The sequence below is a fragment of the Nerophis ophidion genome, linkage group LG14 (assembly GCF_033978795.1).
Source record: "Nerophis ophidion isolate RoL-2023_Sa linkage group LG14, RoL_Noph_v1.0, whole genome shotgun sequence".
NCBI lineage: Eukaryota > Metazoa > Chordata > Actinopteri > Syngnathiformes > Syngnathidae > Nerophis > Nerophis ophidion.
In genome coordinates this window covers 28,858,431-28,877,056 of record NC_084624.1, presented here as the reverse complement: position 1 = coordinate 28,877,056, position 18,626 = coordinate 28,858,431, and the positions used below count along the sequence as shown (strand labels likewise).

Below are 18,626 nucleotides of genomic sequence, written 5' to 3'. Positions count from 1 at the left end.
TTCTGTGTATTTGTTATGTTGTGTTTATGTTGTGTTACAGTGTGGATGTTCTCCCAAAATGTGTTTGTCATTCTTGTTTGGTGTGGGTTCACAGTGTGGTGCATATTAGTAAGAGTGTTAAAGTTGTTTATATCACAACCCTCAGTGTAACCTGTATGGCTGTTGAGCAAGTATGCCTTGCAGTCACTTGAGCGTGGTAACGGCAGCCGCACACTACATGTGATCGGCCGGCTCTCAGTTAACATGATATAAAGGTGCACGCGACAGCATGTTCTAGTGAGCGTTATCGTTATTGTCATCACGGCATGCCATCACGTTAGCCTTCAACATTGTTGTCTGGATGGAAATCTGAGAATATTATCCTCGGGAGATTTCAGGGAGAGGCATTGAAATCCGGAAACCTCCCGGAAAAATAGGGGGGGTCGGCAAGTATGCAGCTGAGCCACATCAGAGTGATCAAAGAGCCGCATGCGGCTCCGGAGCCGCGGGTTGCCAACCCCTGACTTAGAGCAACATTGAGCACATCAAGGTTCATGCGTAAATTCACTTATTTTGTCCCCCTATTTTTCACAGTGATGTTTGTTATTTGCGACTGGTTTTTATTGGTTCCACTTCTCATACTGTATGTCTTTTTATGGCCTCCTCCGTGACGCACACATCCTTCTTCAGTCAACCCACAAACTCCGGTATTATCTTCCTTTTACGGGCTTGGATTTCCTGAGAATAGTGGATGGGAATTCCTGTGATATTCAAGTTAAGAGTCAGTCTTTACACTGTATCTTCAACTGCCTGACCTTTGCACAATTATTTTGTCCAGCCTGCCAATGTTCCCTTGAAGGCTCGTACGGCACAGCATGCAACACAGTATCAGGTCAGTGTCCATGTGTTCCTGGGGTGGTGGGCCAGCAGTGTGACCGCTGTGCTTCTGGACTGAGCTTCCCTGCATGCTCAGGTAACTTGTAATGTTATTGTTTTGCTGTCTGAGTCTCATTAGTATTGTAATGATGATATTTGTGCCCCCAGTTTCCATCGGTCAGTGTAATCCGCATGGGACGGAGAGCATGGATCCTCACACGGTATGTCTCCCCTGAGGCTCCAAAATTTCAAAAAAGAATTGAATGGATAACCAAAATGCTGGTTAATACATCAATACATATCATAACTATCAACAAATACATGCAGATATGCACTCTAGTGAATGTGAGCAGTATATGAATGACATCAGAACAAGTAAGCAAGACATAGTACTTTCAGTGGGCAAGGAACCATATTTGGTAACCTAAAGTTAGGTCAACATGCAGCAAATACCTCGCTATAAGGCAGTGGACCCTAGGGGTTTATCCTAGCCTTTCAGCAAAAAAAAATAATTATGATAATTCAATCCATAATCAAGAAAGTATGGTATATTAACTTGTTTTACCATCATTAGAAATAAAATAAAATAGCAAAAATTATCCATTCAATTTTATTTTATTATTATATTATTGTGAATGTGAGTGTGAATGTTGTCTGTCTATCTGTGTTGGCCCTGCGATGAGGTGGCGACTTGTCCAGGGTGTATCCCTCCTTCTGCCCAAATGCAGCTGAGATAGGCTCCAGCACCCAATGCAACCCCAAAATGTAGAAGCAGTAGAAAATGGATGGATTATTATTAATACATTGAATATGTTTTAATAATTGTATATATTAATTATTACAAACATAATATCCATCCATCCATCCATCCATTTTCTACCGCTTATTCCCTTTGGGGTTGCGGGGGGCTTAAAAGAAATGATCAAATATATTTATTTTTAACATTTCTCATATTTTTTAATGAATGTTTACAATATATTTTTACACAATGAACTAAAATTTGCTGTTCACCAAGCATAATAAAGATGGTAATTTTTGTCACATTTGAACAGTTGCGTGCCAATTTTCTGAAACTTTTTGGTGTGTTCATGTGTTAATAAATGGTAATTGATTAGTGATTTTTTTTTTTTTAAAGATTTTACATTTAACTCTGATTATGATAACAGTTGTTATATCTTGCTTCCTCACATTTCTGAGTCTCATTTGCTAGTTTTATATAGTAGACTTTGCATGCAGTTGCAACTCCAAGACGTTAGATGGCAAAACAAAAAGATTGCAGTAGTGAATAAGCTACGGTGTGTTGCCTAGCCAGGAAGTAGTCTTTGCCCTTAAGATGATTGGGCCAGTCTTGTCTTATGTTGAGTACTACAAAGAGTTTATAGTGTAAGTATTGTACTTGTTACACACCAGCTGTTTGATTGTAAAGTGCATCTAATTTGTAGTTTTGGTTATCAAATTTGGAGGTGTGGAACTCATGAACATTGTCAATCAGGTATACTTGCTTTGTTGTCATAGATAATTGCAATATTATTGAGAGGAAGTTTGACTGAGTCTGTTCTGAGTGCTGCATGAGGGCTAGTGTTTGATCTGGTGCCTAGTCTGCAACCGGACGTGGTATGAAAATATGGTACAGTTTGATTTTACATGAATCGATATCAAATAGTTAAGTTAAAGTACCCATGACTGTCACACACACACTAGGTGTGGCGAAATTAATCTCTGCATTTGACCCATCACCCTTGGCGGTGGTATCGACTGATTTTGGTCAGTACATAAAAAAACGACCTATTCCTACGCTTCAATTCTTGCACAGATTTACAATTAATATATCCATCCATCCATTTTACTACCGCTTGTCCCGTTCGGGGCTGCGGGGGGTCGCTGGAGCCTATCCCAGCTGCATTCGGGCGGAAGCCGAATTACACCCTGGACAAGTTGCCACCTCATCGCAGGGCCAACACAGATAGACAGCCAACATTCATATATATATATATATATATATATATATATGTGTCTTGATTGGATTATCCAGAGAATAGTGCTCGATACCGTGGTAGAGCACAATATGTAGGTGTGGGAAAAAACACAAGACTACTTTGTCTCTACAGAACTGTTTCATGAGGGGTTCCCTCAATCATCAGGAGATTTTAATGGAAGCATTCACATACAATGGTTTATATAGGGCACAGAGTGGGTGGGTACAGGCAGGCGTAGGGGCGTGCTGATTGGCTCATGTGTTACCTAGGAGGTGTTTCCGTCTGTGGCGGCATGTTGAAATGATTTCACTGCGCTTGTTGAGGGATGATAGATCTGGATGATATATAATAAACAGTTTCTCTTTTAAGCATAGGTTGCATCTTTTATTACCACTGTTGTAAGGTGTGCTGGATGCAAGAATTTGCCATGTTATTGAATATTCAACATTATTGTCTTTGAGGTTCCAAATGTGTTTGCTGAGTTATGTAGAATTCCACAAAGTCTGGTTTCTAAAGGAGGCATTGTGATTATTCCATCTTGTTTTGAACGCTCCTTCGGTTAATCCTACGTACGTGTCGGATGTGTTAATGTCCTTGCGTGTTACCTTTGCTTGGTAAACGACTGATGTCTGTAAGCACCCTCCGTTGAGAAGGCAATCAGGTTTCTTGCGACAGTTACATTCCTTATTGGTTTCAGAGTCGTTTAGTCTGGGGGTGGGCAGTCCTTTTGCAATTGCTTTGTTGTGGTTTGAAATGATTTGTTGTATGTTATTCATACAGCTGTAGCTAAATTTAATGTTGTTCTTGTTGAATATTTTTCTTAGGGTGTTGCCTTTGGGGAAGTGTTTGTCGATCAGAGTGAGGAAGTTGTATCCGCTTTCATTAAGTGCTTTCTGGTACGGGGGGTTGCTTGGTCGAAATGAATTCGAAATGAATTCGACCAAGCAACCCCCCCGTACCAGAAAGCACTTGATGAAAGCGGACACAACTTCACCCTCACCTATGAACCCACTCCAGGAAACCAACCAAAAAAGAGCAGAAAACAAAACAACATCATCTGGTACAATCCGCCATTCAGCAAAAACCTCTCAACCAATATCGGCCACAAGTTCCTCACTCTGATCGACAAACACTTCCCCAAAGGCAAGAAAAATATTCAACAAGAACATTAAATTGAGCTCCAGCTGTATGAATAACATACAACAAATCATTTCAAACCACAACAAAGCAATTGCAAAAGGACTGCCCACCCCCAGACTAAACGACTCTGAAACCAATAAGGAATGTAACTGTCGCAAGAAACCTGAATGCCCTCTCAACGGAGGTTGCTTACAGACATCAGTCGTTTACCAAGCAAAGGTAACACGCAAGGACATTAACACATCCGACACGTACGTAGGATTAACCGAAGGAGCGTGCAAAACAAGATGGAATAATCACAACGGCTCCTTTAGAAACCAGACTTTGCGGAATTCTACAGAACTCAGCAAACACATTTGGAACCTCAAAGACAATAATGTTGAATATTCAATAACATGGCAAATTCTTGCATCCAGCACACCTTACAACAGTAGTAATAAAAGATGCAACCTATGCTTAAAAGAGAAACTGTTTATTATATATCATCCAGATCTATCATCCCTCAACAAGCGCAGTGAAATCATTTCAACATGCCGCCACAGACGGAAACACCTCCTAGGTAAAACATGAGCCAATCAGCACGCCCCTACGCCTGCCTGTACCCACCCACTCTGTGCCCTATACAAACCATTGTATGTGAATGCTTCCATTAAAATCTCCTGATGATTGAGGGAACCCCTCATGAAACAGATCTGTAGAGACGAAGTAGTCTTGTGATTTTTCCCACACCTATATATATATATATATATATATATATATATATATATATATATATATATATATATAAGAATGTTGCCTGTATTGTACTTATTGTACTTATATATATATATATATATATATATATATATATATATATATATATATATATATATATATATATATATATATATATATATATGTATGTGTATGTATGTGTATGTATATATATATATATGTATGTATATATATATGAATGTTGCCTGTCTATCTGTGTATATATACTGCTTGACTTTGTATTTGCACGGTGGTAACCGATAATGCAGCTGTGTTGCTAAAACGGGATCCAGAGGGTTGATTAAAACAGGAAATGTGGTTTTCCTTCTTGAAATGTAAAGCGTAATCAAAATAAAGGAAACGACACTTCCTGTCATTCTAAAAAACAAAAAGAAAGTAAAAAAACAAGAATATGAGGTAAACACTCTAATGAATGTTTGAAATCAACCTGCTTGATTTCAGCCATTAAAGTATATATATTTTTAAAAAATTTGAATCCGATCACACTTTGTTTCAGGGCTCCTGCCGGTGCCGTCCCAATACAGAGGGAGCCTTATGTGACAGATGTAAACCTCTCTACTGGAACCTGGAAGCTGACAACACACATGGCTGTGATGGTAACGTTGGACTTCATGTTCTGAATCATCTAGCTCAGAGGTGTTAAATTCAAGGCCCGTGGGCCATATCTGGCCCGCCACATCATTTTGAAAAGCCTTGTGAAAGCCTGGAAATACTATGCATTAATAAAGTAGTTTATCTTTCTTTCTTTTTAAAATTTTGACAGGGAAAAAAAGACATGTACTGTATGCAATTATATATATCCATCCATCCATCCATTTTCTACCGCTTGTCCCTTTCTGGGTGGCGGGGGGGATCGCTGGAGCATATCTCAGCTGCATTCGGGCGGTAGGCGGGGTACACCCTGGAGAAGTCGCAATTGTATATTTTAAACTTCTATCTAATAATGCAAAATATATTATATTATCATACATTCGAAACATTTATGGGGTAAAAACATACGTAAATATCTACTTAGCCTTATGATTTCAAAGCAAGTTATCCATCAAATTGTACACTGTAAACATGACAATGTATTTTTTTTAAAAACAGCTTGGTCTTCAGAATCCTACCGTTACCATTTTTACATTTACAGTAACACACTGTGAAAACAGCAACCATATTTTTTAAGAAAAAAAACTGGCAGTAAAATAGAGTGTGACCATTTTACTGTAAATTTTATAGTAAAATTCTGCCATTTTTTGGACTGCAAAATCAACAGATTTTTTTTTCTTACAGTGTAGGTAAAATATACATTTACTTGTCAAATGCATAGGTTATAGTGTGACAAGATCATGCGGCTAATCCTTATACAAACCCCATTTCCATATGAGTTGGGAAATTGTGTTAGGTGTACGTTTGTAAATATAAACGGAATACAATGATTTGCAAATCCTTTTCAACCTATATTCAATTGAATGCACTACAAAGACAAGATATTTGATGTTCAAACTCATAATAATTAACTTAGAATTTCATGGCTGCAACACGTGCCAAAGTAGTTGGGAAAGGGCATGTTCACCACTGTGTTACATCACCTTTTCTTTAAACAACACTCAATAAATGTTTGGGAACTGGGGAAACTAATTGTTGAAGCTTTGAAAGTGGAATTCTTTGTCATTCTTGTTTTATGTAGAGCTTCAGTCTTTCAACAGTCCGGGTTCTCCGCTGTCATATTTTACGCTTCATAATGCGCCATACATTTACGATGGGAGACATGTCAGGACTGCAGGCAGGCCAGGAAAGTACCCGCACTCTTTTTTTACGAAGCCACGCTGTTGTAACACATGCTGAATGTGGCTTGGCATTGTCTTGCTGGAATAAGCTGGGGCATCCATGAAAAAGACGGCGCTTAGATGGCAGCATATGTTGTTCCAAAACCTGTATGTACCATTCAGTATTAATGGTGCATTCACAGATGTGTAAGTTACCCATGCCTTGGGCACTAATGCACCCCCATACCATCACAGATGCTGGCTTTTGAACTTTGCGTCGATAACAGTCTGGATGGTTCGCTTCCCTTTGGTCCAGATGACACGATGTTGAATATTTCCAAAAACAATGTGAAATGTGGACTCGTCAGACCACAGAACACTTTTCCACTTAGCATCAGTCCATCTTAGATGATCTCGGGCCCAGAGAAGCCGGCGGCGTTTCTGGATGTTGTTGATAAATGGCTTTTGCTTTGCATAGTAGAGCTTTAACTTGAACTTACAGATGTAGCGACCAACTGTATTTAGTGACAGTGGTTTTCTGAAGTGTTCCTGAGCCCATGTGGTAATATCCCTCAGAGATTGATGTCGGTTTTTGATACAGTGCCGTCTGAGGGATCGAAGGTCACGGTCATTCAATGTTGGTTTCCGGCCATGCCGCTTACGTGGAGTGATTTGTCCAGATTCTCTGAACCTTTTGATGATATTATGGACCGTAAATGTTATAAAGCGCACTGTCGAGTTTTGAGAAAATAAAAGATTTTAGGTGTACCGTATAGTCCCAAAAAATACGGTAATTTGCTTTAAAGTGCTGCAGCACACTGAAAACAAACTTTACTTGCACATGCAATGGCGTTTGCTTCTTTATGGGCCTGAAGCAAATCTTTGGGTTCGAATGACTCTTATGGATTGCGTGAGAGGTACAGTGTGCATTCTGAGCCCTTTCTTTGTTCTGATACCTTTCTCCTGTTACAGAGCTGCTCTCTCGCAAGAATGTGACCTCTACAGTAAAAGGAACATTTTAATAACCCAAGAATGCCTCTGTTTGCCCGTTGCCAGACATTTATAGGGAGGCTTTTATTTCACTCGGTTGGCTTTAAAGCTCCAGGAGAAACGTTTGTGCTTTTGCTCTTCACCCGTGAAAGTGACTACAGTACAGTATATGTCCTGTAATCACAGTCTATTCAGCACACACGCCAGCATATCTCATAACCTTTGCCTTTTCCTGTCTTTCATTCCAGTATGCAGGTGCAATGTCAAAGGGACGCTCAGTGGTGTTGGGGAGTGTGAGAAGGTACTATAGTTAGTAAACATTCTTTTCAAATGTACATACTGTAAATTCTCCAATTAACGCCTCCATTCAGCTAACTCTCCTATAGACGTCAAGTGCGTGTTTACCAAAGCAAATAACTACACTGGTTTGAAAAATCGATCGGTGGGAAATGCGTGGAACAAGAGCTCAAAATGCATCTCACAGTTCATGATGAATTTCTTGCATTGTCCGGGTTCGCCCGTAAAGCGTTCAAGAGGGGCCAATCGGGCTCCAACTCCACTATGAATGGTGGGGAGTATCTGAGTCCTGGTGACTGCGGCTCAGGCAGAGGGGGTGCAGGACCAGGCCTGGTCATTTGGGTGAGAAGAAGTTGCACCTGTTCCGCGAGTTGGCCCAGCTGGGTGGTAACAGCGGTCCTGAAGCTTTCCTGGGTTCAGGCGATCCCCTGAATTACCTGGCCCAAGACTGTCACCCTCTCCTCCTGAGAGTTCCTACTGCTCCGATCCTGCTGTGTTCATACTGGCCAGAGTGTACTGTCACCACCAGAACAGGACTCTGAACACAGATGCAGGATTTTCAGAAACGGATATTTATTCTGAAAAGGGAAGGGGTCCAAAGCAGAAGAAACAAAACAGGCTAACAAAACAGATCTAACCTGACTTCTAAACTAACAAAAATGTTAATAACTCAAAACACTCCTGCTATGGAGGGGAAAAAGGTGCTAAGAACAAAATATACCAAGTACAAAAAAAGCACTCCAACAGAGGCAATGCTAGGAAGCTAATCTTATCTGACAAAAACTTTACAAACCAAGAATCTCCCGTGGATCAAAGAGTACACAAAAAAACGTGGCAATGGCTGTAGACAAGACTGTGACAAAGGAACGCTGGAGGTACGCACAAGAAGATAGAAGACACTCTGGCACAGGACAGAAGGAGGATGAGACATTTATACACATGAGGGAGGGTGACACAGGTGGGTACATTCAGGCAATCAGGAAAGACATTAGACCGGTGATACAGGAGGAAGAGCAAGTGATCTGAAACGAGAGGGAGAGTCAGCATTTCAAAATAAAACAGGTTTCTTATTGCAATCTTGTCCTTAAATAAAATAGTGAACATTCGAGACAACTTTTTTTAGTATTAAGTAAGTAAACAAAGGCTCCTAATTTAGCTGCTGACATATGCAGTAACATATTGTGTTTTTTTCCATTGTATTATCCATCCATCCATTTTCTACCGCTTATTCCCTTTTGGGATAGCATTGTATTATTTTGTCAAAATTATTAAGAACAAGTGGTAGAAAACAAATTAATAATCTTGTTACGCCTGTGTGGCATCGTGCTACCGGGTTCGATTCCCTCGAGGATGCGTCAAAATTGAACACAGCAAAGGTAAGATATAAACAATTTATTTAACGAAAAGGATCTATGAAACAAAACACTGGTGCTAATAAAAGGAAATCAAATACGCTGGTATGAGAACTAGGTGATACAAAATGCAAACTAAACTGACCCGTAGGCACAAAAGAGAAAACAAAACCTTCAGCATGAGAACTGGAATGAACAATGGTTAGCGTGAAAAGCTTAGCGAGAATATACATACATGAAAGTATTGCAGGCGTAACTCGTTGCGTGAAAAGCAAATCATGAACCCAGAAAGAATAATGAAAAGGGACAGGCTTAAATAGGGAAGTAATCAAAAGTGACAGGTGTGCAGAAACCGTGATTAGCAGGTGGGATCAATGAGCAACCATGGTGACTGACTAAACAGGAAGTAAGAAGGTAGAACGACGGAGTGATACAACAACTGGAAGTATAAACAATAACATGTGGTGAGCAAAGTAGCAGATCGCAACAAATCTACTTGTACATTTACTGTTAATGTCTGCTTACTTTCTCTATCTAGATTTATGTTAAAATGTAATAATCACTTATTCTTCTGTTGTTTGGATGCTTTACATTATTTTTGGATGATACCACAAATTTGGGTATCGTTTCGATACCAAGTAGTTACAGGATCATGCAATGGTCATAATTAAAGTCCTCGTGTGTCCAGGGACGTATTTCCTGAGTTTATAAACATATTTCAAATTGGAAAAAAAAATGTGTGATGCTAAAAATTATCGATGTAATCATGGTAGTATCGAGTAGATACACTCCTGTACTTGGTATGAGTGAAATGGTAGTGAATGAATGAAGTCAGTTTATTTCGGTCATAGAATCAATCATTTTGTGTGATCAATTTAACATTAGAGTGGATGTTAGGTGAAGATCCACCCATGGCGTTTGTTTACATTGTGTTGTCGGTAAGCTATTGTATCCTCCTACAGTGTGTAGTGAAGCATGTTTAGCTATTCCTCGTCCTGCAGGGATGACACTTGTAAGAAACTTACTTTATTTGTCGCCATGGAGGCAATGATTAGTGATTTAGAAGTAGCTAAAACACTGCCGACTGCAGATGGACGTTAGCCACTTGCTAGCTAGTGGCCATGTCTTAAAGTGCCTCTTCCTGAGGTCGTTACATTGTAATAGCTTCACCTTTGTCGTTAGTTTTCAAGCCAGAATGCATCCACACACTGTGTCTGCTTATAGGTACTACGTGATTGAGCGCTGCCGAACATGCTCTTCTGCTCATAAAACCAGCAATGTCACGACGTGATGAGGATGCGCTGTCATGCCCGTTAAAATCGGTGATTTTTAGTGGTGGTATAGTACCGAAAATGATTCCTTAGTATCGCGGTGCTGTACTAGTACCGGTATACCATACAACCCTACATACTAACATAGTTTTATTAACTCCACAAGATGGCGATAGATGCATCTGAAGTGTCTTAGGTGGTTAGCATCCAGCTGCTTTAAATATCTACCTCTGCATGCGCTTTAAAATGTTTGCGTGAGTCACGCGTTATACTTGCTATACTGTTGTTTACGATACAATGCTGACTAAGCAGTTTCCTGTCCACCGCTACGATAATACTTCTTTTGTTGCTGCTATGTTGTGTAATATGTCATAAATGGCAGTCCAAATTAATTTCAATCAATAATATAAAACCCATTTTAGCATTAACAGCCCCTCTCTAATTGTAGTCTGCTTCCAATTAATGCACAGTCCCTCTTTGCTGTTGGTGCCCATTACGTCGATCGCGAGCTACCAGTCGACCGCGGGGGGTGTGTCAGTCGATCTCCAGCCAGGCTTTTAAAAAAAATAGACCGAAAAATTAGTGATCATCAATCTTCACCAAGACGTCACTTAGATGACATTCACGGTACCGGAGGGTCTTGTGAGATGACGCTGGCTGCTGCAAGATCATTATTATTAAAAATGACCGAGAGGAAGGCGAGAAATACTTTTTATTTCAACAGACTCTCGCGCCGTACCTTCCGTCAAAACTCTAAAGGCCGACTGCACATTTCCTATCTTCACAATAAAAGCCCTGCTTCATGCTGCCTGCGCTAACTAAATACAGAGTCTCGGAAAACTGGCGTGCACAAGCGATCCCTCAGAAAGCTGGCGTGCACATCACTTGTGCATGCCAGCTTTCCGAGACTCTTATTTTGTTAGCGCAGGCAGCATGAAGCAGGGCTTTTATTGTGAAGATAGGAAATGTGCAGTCGGCCTTTAGAGTTTTGACGGAAGGGACGGCGCGAAAGTCTGTTGAAATAAAAAGTGTTTCTCGCCTTCCTCTTTGTCATTTTTTCATAATAATGAACTGGCAGCAGCCAGCGTCATCTCACAAGACCCTCGGGTGCCGTGAATGTCAATCAAGCAAGCTATGGAATTTGCCGCCAATGTTTTTCTTGTAAAGTGTATGGAAGCTGGATGAATTAGATGCCAAAAACCAACCACTTTCATGTGGTATTGTACAGAAAGGACAACTTTTTTTCTCCTCCATCGTTACTGTCTGATTCCAATCAATGCAAGTCATCAGAATCAGGTAATACACCAACTTATATTCTTGTCTTCGTGAAAGAAAGACATCTATATGTGTTACACATGCTTGTATTATCATTAAACACATTTAACTTGTTTACAAAAATGTCTCTTTCATAAATAAATAAATATAAATGATATATATAAATGAGGTAGATCCCCTCGAGTTGGTCAATTGAAAAGTAGCTCGCCTGCAGAAAAAGTGTGGGCACCCCTGATGTAGAGGATTTAGTATTTACAGTATGTTATATTTATTTTGCATCTATGCAGAGGGGCGGCCAGTGCCATTGTAAGCCTCATGTAGATGGGCATGTGTGCGACTCCTGCAACAATGGATATTTCCTGCTCCAAAAAAAGAACTATTTTGGCTGTCAAGGTGAGTCTAAGGTAACATTCGTACCTGTTATTGATTAAAAGTACTCATAATTTTACCCCCTCTCTCCTAGGTTGTGAGTGTGACATAGGTGGCGCCATCAACACGACTTGTGACGAGACTTCAGGCCAGTGTCATTGTCGCAGTAATATAGTTGGCTCTAGATGCACAAAGTAGGACTTTTTTTTCCCCCCTAATAGGTCTTAAATGTGATGCTGGATGCTCGTTTATGAAAACAAAATATTGTTCCTTTCAGCCCAGCACCAGGGTATTATTTCCCCACCTTGCATCAGTTCAAGTTTGAGGTGGAGGATGGGACCACTCCAAATTCTAGACCCGTGCGCTTCGGTCACGACCCCCAAGAGTTTCCGGGATTCAGCTGGAGGGGTTATGCTGTACTGTCCCCTGCACAGGTGAGTGTGCATTATCAACATCAACTATTTGTGTTATTATTCAGTCTTTTTAAATTGTTTGATTCAATACTGTATGCAACCTTTATTCAGATTAATCTAAAGGGAGATTAGCAAAAAATAGTGAGGCCAATCACATGTATTAAAAAAACAGCAACATTTTAGAACATGTGACTTATTTTGTAATTGTATTTGCATTACAAATTATTAAGTATGACTAAAGTTAATTACATTGAATTCCTTCAGTTTGTCCTCCATGTATTGCGCTTTTGTGTCAGTAAAAGGACAATTATATATTTTGGTTGACTAAATATTATGGTGATATTCCATATTTCCTCATATGTTGGCTCTCCTCTAATAGGGGATTAATATGGCCCCATTTGTTGTGGTTTACTTGACACATAAAACGTGACCAATTGGCGGGGTTGCACTATCAACTCTAGCTGCCAGACGGCAGCATAGTGTTGAATATTTTTAAATGTGTTTTTGTGGCAAAGTATGTAAGGTGGCGCTTTCCAACATTATCAGCAGACTGCATTGTAAAATGGAATGGGGCCATATGGATCCCTTCCCTGCTGTACTTCTGAAGTTCTGTATAATATCGAGTAATACCTTGTGACAAATGATTCCTTCACAATACATTTAAAATATTACATTATACAAGTATAATATAATGTATGTAGTACAATAGTAGTATATATTGTATATATTAGTTATTATAACAGTTATTATATTCTAGTATACATCACTGTTCGTATTAATTATTGTGTACAAATAATACAAATAATATAAATGTGTTCGAAACACAACACAAAGAAAATGTCTTTGTTTCCCAAAAAAATTAAACAAAAAAAGAATAATCACAAACTTTTTAAGTAACTTTCTTGCTTTTTTTTTTTAATCAGACACTGGAAAAATATACAATATTATCAGAGATTTTACCAAAAACTATTTTGCCTTAACTCTACTGAAAACGGTGTGGTCTCTGCAATTGAGTACATGCAGTGAATGCCCAAAGCCCCAATTTGAGGAAATGTGTATTGTCTGTGATTCCCACCCGCACATTTTAAATATATCCAAATGATGCTTTCTATCTGCCGCTTTTCCCCACACCTTTCCATCTTTTCTTTGCAGTCCAAAAATAATAAACCACCAGGAATTGCTCCTATCTCCTTCATCAGGGTGTCTGTGGCTAAAGGGGCCCTAACGCTGTTTCTTTTCAGCCAGAGGTGATCCTCACTCTCTCCCTCGGCTTACCTGGAACTTTCCATATTCTATTGCGCTACGCCACCCTACGACATGAGGTCGGAGGAGGAAGAGTGAGAGCAAAGGTCACAGTGGCGAATGAAGCCACCTTTGACCGTAAGTGGTGGGCTTCACTTGGCTGCGTTCTCCTCTCCTGCCTTACTGCCTGTGAGGATTAACCCTTCTCGCGCTCGCCCGGCCCCTCATGCAACTCCAATTGCTCTACCTTTGTAAGTCTGTTGTTTGTCGCTCTCGTCCCCCTTGCAGAGTGACGTCAGAGTAACAGTGCATGTTGACCCAAAAGATGCCAGGCAGAACTTATTTCGTGTGGTGCTGCGTTTCACTAACCCGAGTAGCACCAGTGTGACTGGTAGCATTAAGGCGACTAATAACAGAGGCAATGCAGGTGAGTCTGAAGGTCCCACATCATACGATTTTCAACTATTTTAAATAAGTTTCAGAGGTCCCGCGAGATTGTATTGGAAGTAGAGGTGTCAAAAAAACAATCAAACATTGATTTATTTATCTATTTATTTTCTATCTGTCCTGTCCAACCACTCGGGCAAATTATATAGTTGATGGTTGCTGTACAGATTTACTTTAGAAAAGAGAAGTGTTGGATACTTCTCTGTTTACCTTATTTGACTTTATTAAATGTTTGGAAAGCATTTTATTAAACAAAACCAGTTTTATTTTAAAGGCCTACTGAAATGAGATTTTCTTATTTAAACGGGGATAGCAGGTCTATTCCATGTGTCATACTTGATCATTTCGCGATATTGCCCTATTTTTGCTAAAAGGATTTAGTAGAGAACATCGACGATAAAGTTTGCAACTTTTGGTGCTGATAAAAAAACCTCGCCTTTACCGGAAGTCGCAGACGGTGACGTCACAAGGGTGAGGGCTCCTCACGTCCTCACATTGTTTATAATGGGAGCCTCCAGCAGCAAGAACTATTCGGACCGAGAAAACAACAATTTCCCCATTAATTTGAGCGAGGATGAAAGATTTGTGGATGATGATATTGATAGCGAAGGACTAGAAAAAAATAAAATAAAATAAAAAGCGACGGCTCCAGTGTGAGCGTTTCAGATGTAATTAGACACATTTACTAGAATCATTCTGGAAGATCCCTTATCTGCTTATTGTTTTAATAGCGTTTTTGTGAGATTGTAAAGACATACCTCGAGGTCGGATGGCTGCGGTGAACACACAGTGTCTCAGAGAGAAGCCGAGGAGCCAAGCTCACAGCTGCCTTATAAACAGCTACTGCAGGAGGATGAATAATCCAATGATGTCTCCGGTAAGATACACATCACAATTTTCCCATCCAAAAACATGCTGGTTGACGTAGAGAAACATGTTTGCTTGACCGCTCTGTGTTAAGAACAAAGAAACACCGGCTGTGTCTCGGCGCTAAAGACAGCTGCAATACACTGCTTTCCACCAACATCATTGTTCTTTATAGTCTCCATTATTAATTGAACAAGTTGCAAAAGATTCAGCAACACAGATGTATTGAATACTGTTTGATTGCGCGATGAAAAGAGACGACTTTTAGCCATGTGTGGTGCTGCGCTAATAATTCCTGACAGTCCGTGACGTCACGCACACGTGTCATCATTCCGCGACGTTATAACAAGAAACTCTGCAATTTAGTAAACTAAAAAGGCCGTATTGGCATGTGTTGGAATGTTAATATTTCATCATTGATATATAAAATATCACACTGCGTGATCGGTAGTAGTGGGTTTCAGTAGGCCTTTAAGTAATATAGAAATTGATCAGAGACATTTGTCAATTTTATGGAGGAATGTACAGTTGTGATCAAAATTATTCAACCCCCACACAATTTTGGTGTTTTAGCAAGTTGGACATTTATTCCGTATTTTGTTTATAGTCATATCAAATAAAGATGTGTCAAATAGACAAATGCAACTAAATTGTAACACTGTATTTTACAAAATACCAAAAAAGGACATTTTTCTTAATATCTCATTGACAAAATTATTCAACCCCCTAGTTACATGCATCTTTTGTACTTAGTAGAACAACCTTTGGCAGTAATTACATCCTTCAAACGTGATACATAACCAGACACAAGCTTCTTGCAACGATCTACAGGTATTTTAGCCCATTCCTCTTGGGCAAAGGCCTCCAGTTCATTCATATTCATGGGCTTGCGTGCTGCAACTGCCTTCTTCAAGTCCCACCACAGGTTTTCTATAGGATTTAGGTCTGGCGACTGTGAAGGCCACTCCAGAGTCTTCCAGCCCTTCTTCTGCAACCACTCTGATGTTGATTTGGAGGTATGCTTGGGATCGTTGTCCTGTTGGAAGGTCCAACGTCTCCCAAGCCTCAGCTTCGTCACTGACTTCATGACATTTGCAGCTAATATATCCTGGTAGGAAATAGGATTCATAATGTCTTGAACGCGCTGGAGATTCCCGGTACCTGAGGCAGAGAAACAGCCCCAGAGCATGATTGACCCCCCACCATGCCTAACAGTAGGCAAGGTGTTCTTCTCTTTGTAAGCTTCATTTTTTCTCCTCCAGACATAACGTTGATTCATAGGCCCAAAGAGTTCCAATTTTGTCTCATCACTCCATTGAACAGTTTCCTAAAACCTTTGGGGTTCGTCCAGATGATTTTTGGCATACTGGAGTCTATTTTTCTTGTGCCTGGTAGTCAGAAGTGGGGTGCGCCTGGGAGTTCTGGCATGGAGGCCTTCATCTCGTAGTGCGCGCCTTATTGTCTGGGACGAAACCTGCGTTCACCCCTCTGCAATGTCCTGTTGTAGTTCCTCAGCTGTTACCTGGGGGTTTTTCACCACTGTACGCTTCAAATACCGGACAGCAGTTGCACACAGCATCCTCTTTCTACCACGCCCAGGTAGTGTTTCCACTGTGCCTTTAGCTTTAAACTTGCGAATTATGCTCCCAACTGTGTTTCTTGGAATGTGTAATGTCTGTGCTATTTTCTTATATCCATATCCTTTCTTATGAAGACAAATTACCTGCTCTCTTGACTTCTTAGACCACTCCCTGGACTTCACCATGTTGCAAATACACCATTGACCATCTACAAGAAGCTGAGCGTCATAGTCTTTTTCAATCAGTTTAATTGTTGCTCGTTATGGTTCTAATCACATCTACAGGTGTTTTCAACACCTGATTGAAAAGACCTTATTCAAATTCTGTTCTTAAGAGTTATGATCTTCAAGGGGTTGAATCATTTTCTCAATGAGATATTAAGAGAAATGACACTGGTATGTTACAAAATATAATGTTGTAATTCAAGTTGCATTTGTCTATTTTATGCATCTTTATTTGATATGACTATAAACAAAATACGGAATAAATGTCCAACTTGCTAAAACACCAAAATTGTGTGGGGGTTGTGGCGTATCACTGGATGACGCCTGCGTACAACTAGTGGTACACGTACCACCGTTTGAGGAATGTTTGATCCAAAAATATCTGTAAAGTACAATCGTCCCTCATTTATCGTTGTTAATTGGTTCCGGACATAGGCGGGATTAACACATTTCTGTGAAGTAGGAATCATTAACTATAAATCAAACATTACTATAGCAATGTCAGGAGTTGTTGGTGACGAACCCCAAGATGCGGAGACGGCAGACTGAATGCAAGGAAACAGGATTTAATGTCCAAAAGAAAATGCAGGAAAACATGAACCAGGAAACAGGCAAACTAGAAACAGCTAACAGGATACAACTAACAGGAAACCAAGAAACAAGGAGCTAGGAGACAGCAAACTGCAAATAGCTACTGATTGGCAATGCCACCAGGTGTGCCAGGCCGCCAATCAGGTACAGGTGAGGGAATCAAGCGCTCAGGGTGACGTGCATGAAAAGGAACATAAATAAAAGCGCTGACAGGATATGAAACACAAACAGAGGAAACACTAAAACATAACCAAACTGTCAGTGACAAGCTTGACAAGCGAGAACATAAAAAGACATTTACAACCTTCTAAATACAGCACAGGCCAAAAGTTTGGACACACCTTCTCATTCAATGGGTTTTCTTTATTTTCATGACTATTTACATTGTAGATTGTCACTGAAGGCATCAAAACTATGAATGAACACTTGTGGAGTTATGTACTTAACAAAAAAAGGTGAAATAACTGAAAACATGTTTTATATTCTACTTTCTCCAAAATAGCCACCTTTTGCTCTGATTACTGCTTTGCACACTCTTGGCGTTCTCTCGATCAGCTTCAAGCACACCTATGAAGTGAAAACCATTTCAGGTGACATAACTCCACATGTTCATATTATATTCATAGTTTTGATGCGTTCAGTGAAAATCTACTGTCATAAAGAAAACGCATTGAATGAGAAGGTCCAACTGTACGTTTTTAACCTTATGCGAGCCCTTTAAACCTGAAATAACACCTTTTAGTCATCTTTCCACTTCTTTAATACAATATAGGAACGCTACTGTAGTATTGATATTTTCAGTTAATTTATCCATTATTATGCTTGAAAATGTTTAATTTTGGCCAAAATTGTAGAAATTTAAAAAAAAAAATGTGATTTGGGAAGAACCCTTCAATATTTGAAGTGCAATTTGATGAAGGATGACTGTGAACTAACCACTCTATTCATTGTCTGAAAAGTCCAAAATTCACCAGAGTGGGTCATTGAATGCATCATTTCTGCCTTAGCACCATCCGAGCAGAGTAAAGATGTAGTTTTCCCTGAGAGTCTTCAGCCATCCTTCTTGACTGTGCCTAATGGTGACGGCTTCACTGAGCCATTTGTCTTGACGCCTGGTGTTTGGATCATCCACATAAAAGCGCGGGGGGTTTTGTTGGTGAGTTGCAAAAATATTTGTAGATTCCAAAACTAATGTCTGCGTTGTGTAGTTGT

General features: G+C 39.9%; 1 protein-coding gene across 4 annotated transcripts in view; it reads left to right on the top strand.

The window, feature by feature from the left end:
• The window catches only part of LOC133568414 (laminin subunit alpha-3-like), a 183,812-nt gene that overhangs the window by 78,422 nt on the left and 86,764 nt on the right, over positions 1 to 18,626 (top strand). For all 4 annotated transcript variants that reach the window (XM_061920318.1, XM_061920317.1, XM_061920319.1 and 1 more), the window contains 9 exons: positions 818 to 952; positions 1,024 to 1,076; positions 5,242 to 5,341; positions 7,735 to 7,787; positions 11,969 to 12,074; positions 12,145 to 12,244; positions 12,328 to 12,484; positions 13,994 to 14,132; positions 18,422 to 18,570. In XM_061920318.1, coding sequence (XP_061776302.1) covers positions 818 to 952; positions 1,024 to 1,076; positions 5,242 to 5,341; positions 7,735 to 7,787; positions 11,969 to 12,074; positions 12,145 to 12,244; positions 12,328 to 12,484; positions 13,994 to 14,132; positions 18,422 to 18,570 — 992 coding nt within the window. The remainder of the gene's footprint in view (positions 1 to 817; positions 953 to 1,023; positions 1,077 to 5,241; positions 5,342 to 7,734; positions 7,788 to 11,968; positions 12,075 to 12,144; positions 12,245 to 12,327; positions 12,485 to 13,993; positions 14,133 to 18,421; positions 18,571 to 18,626) is intronic.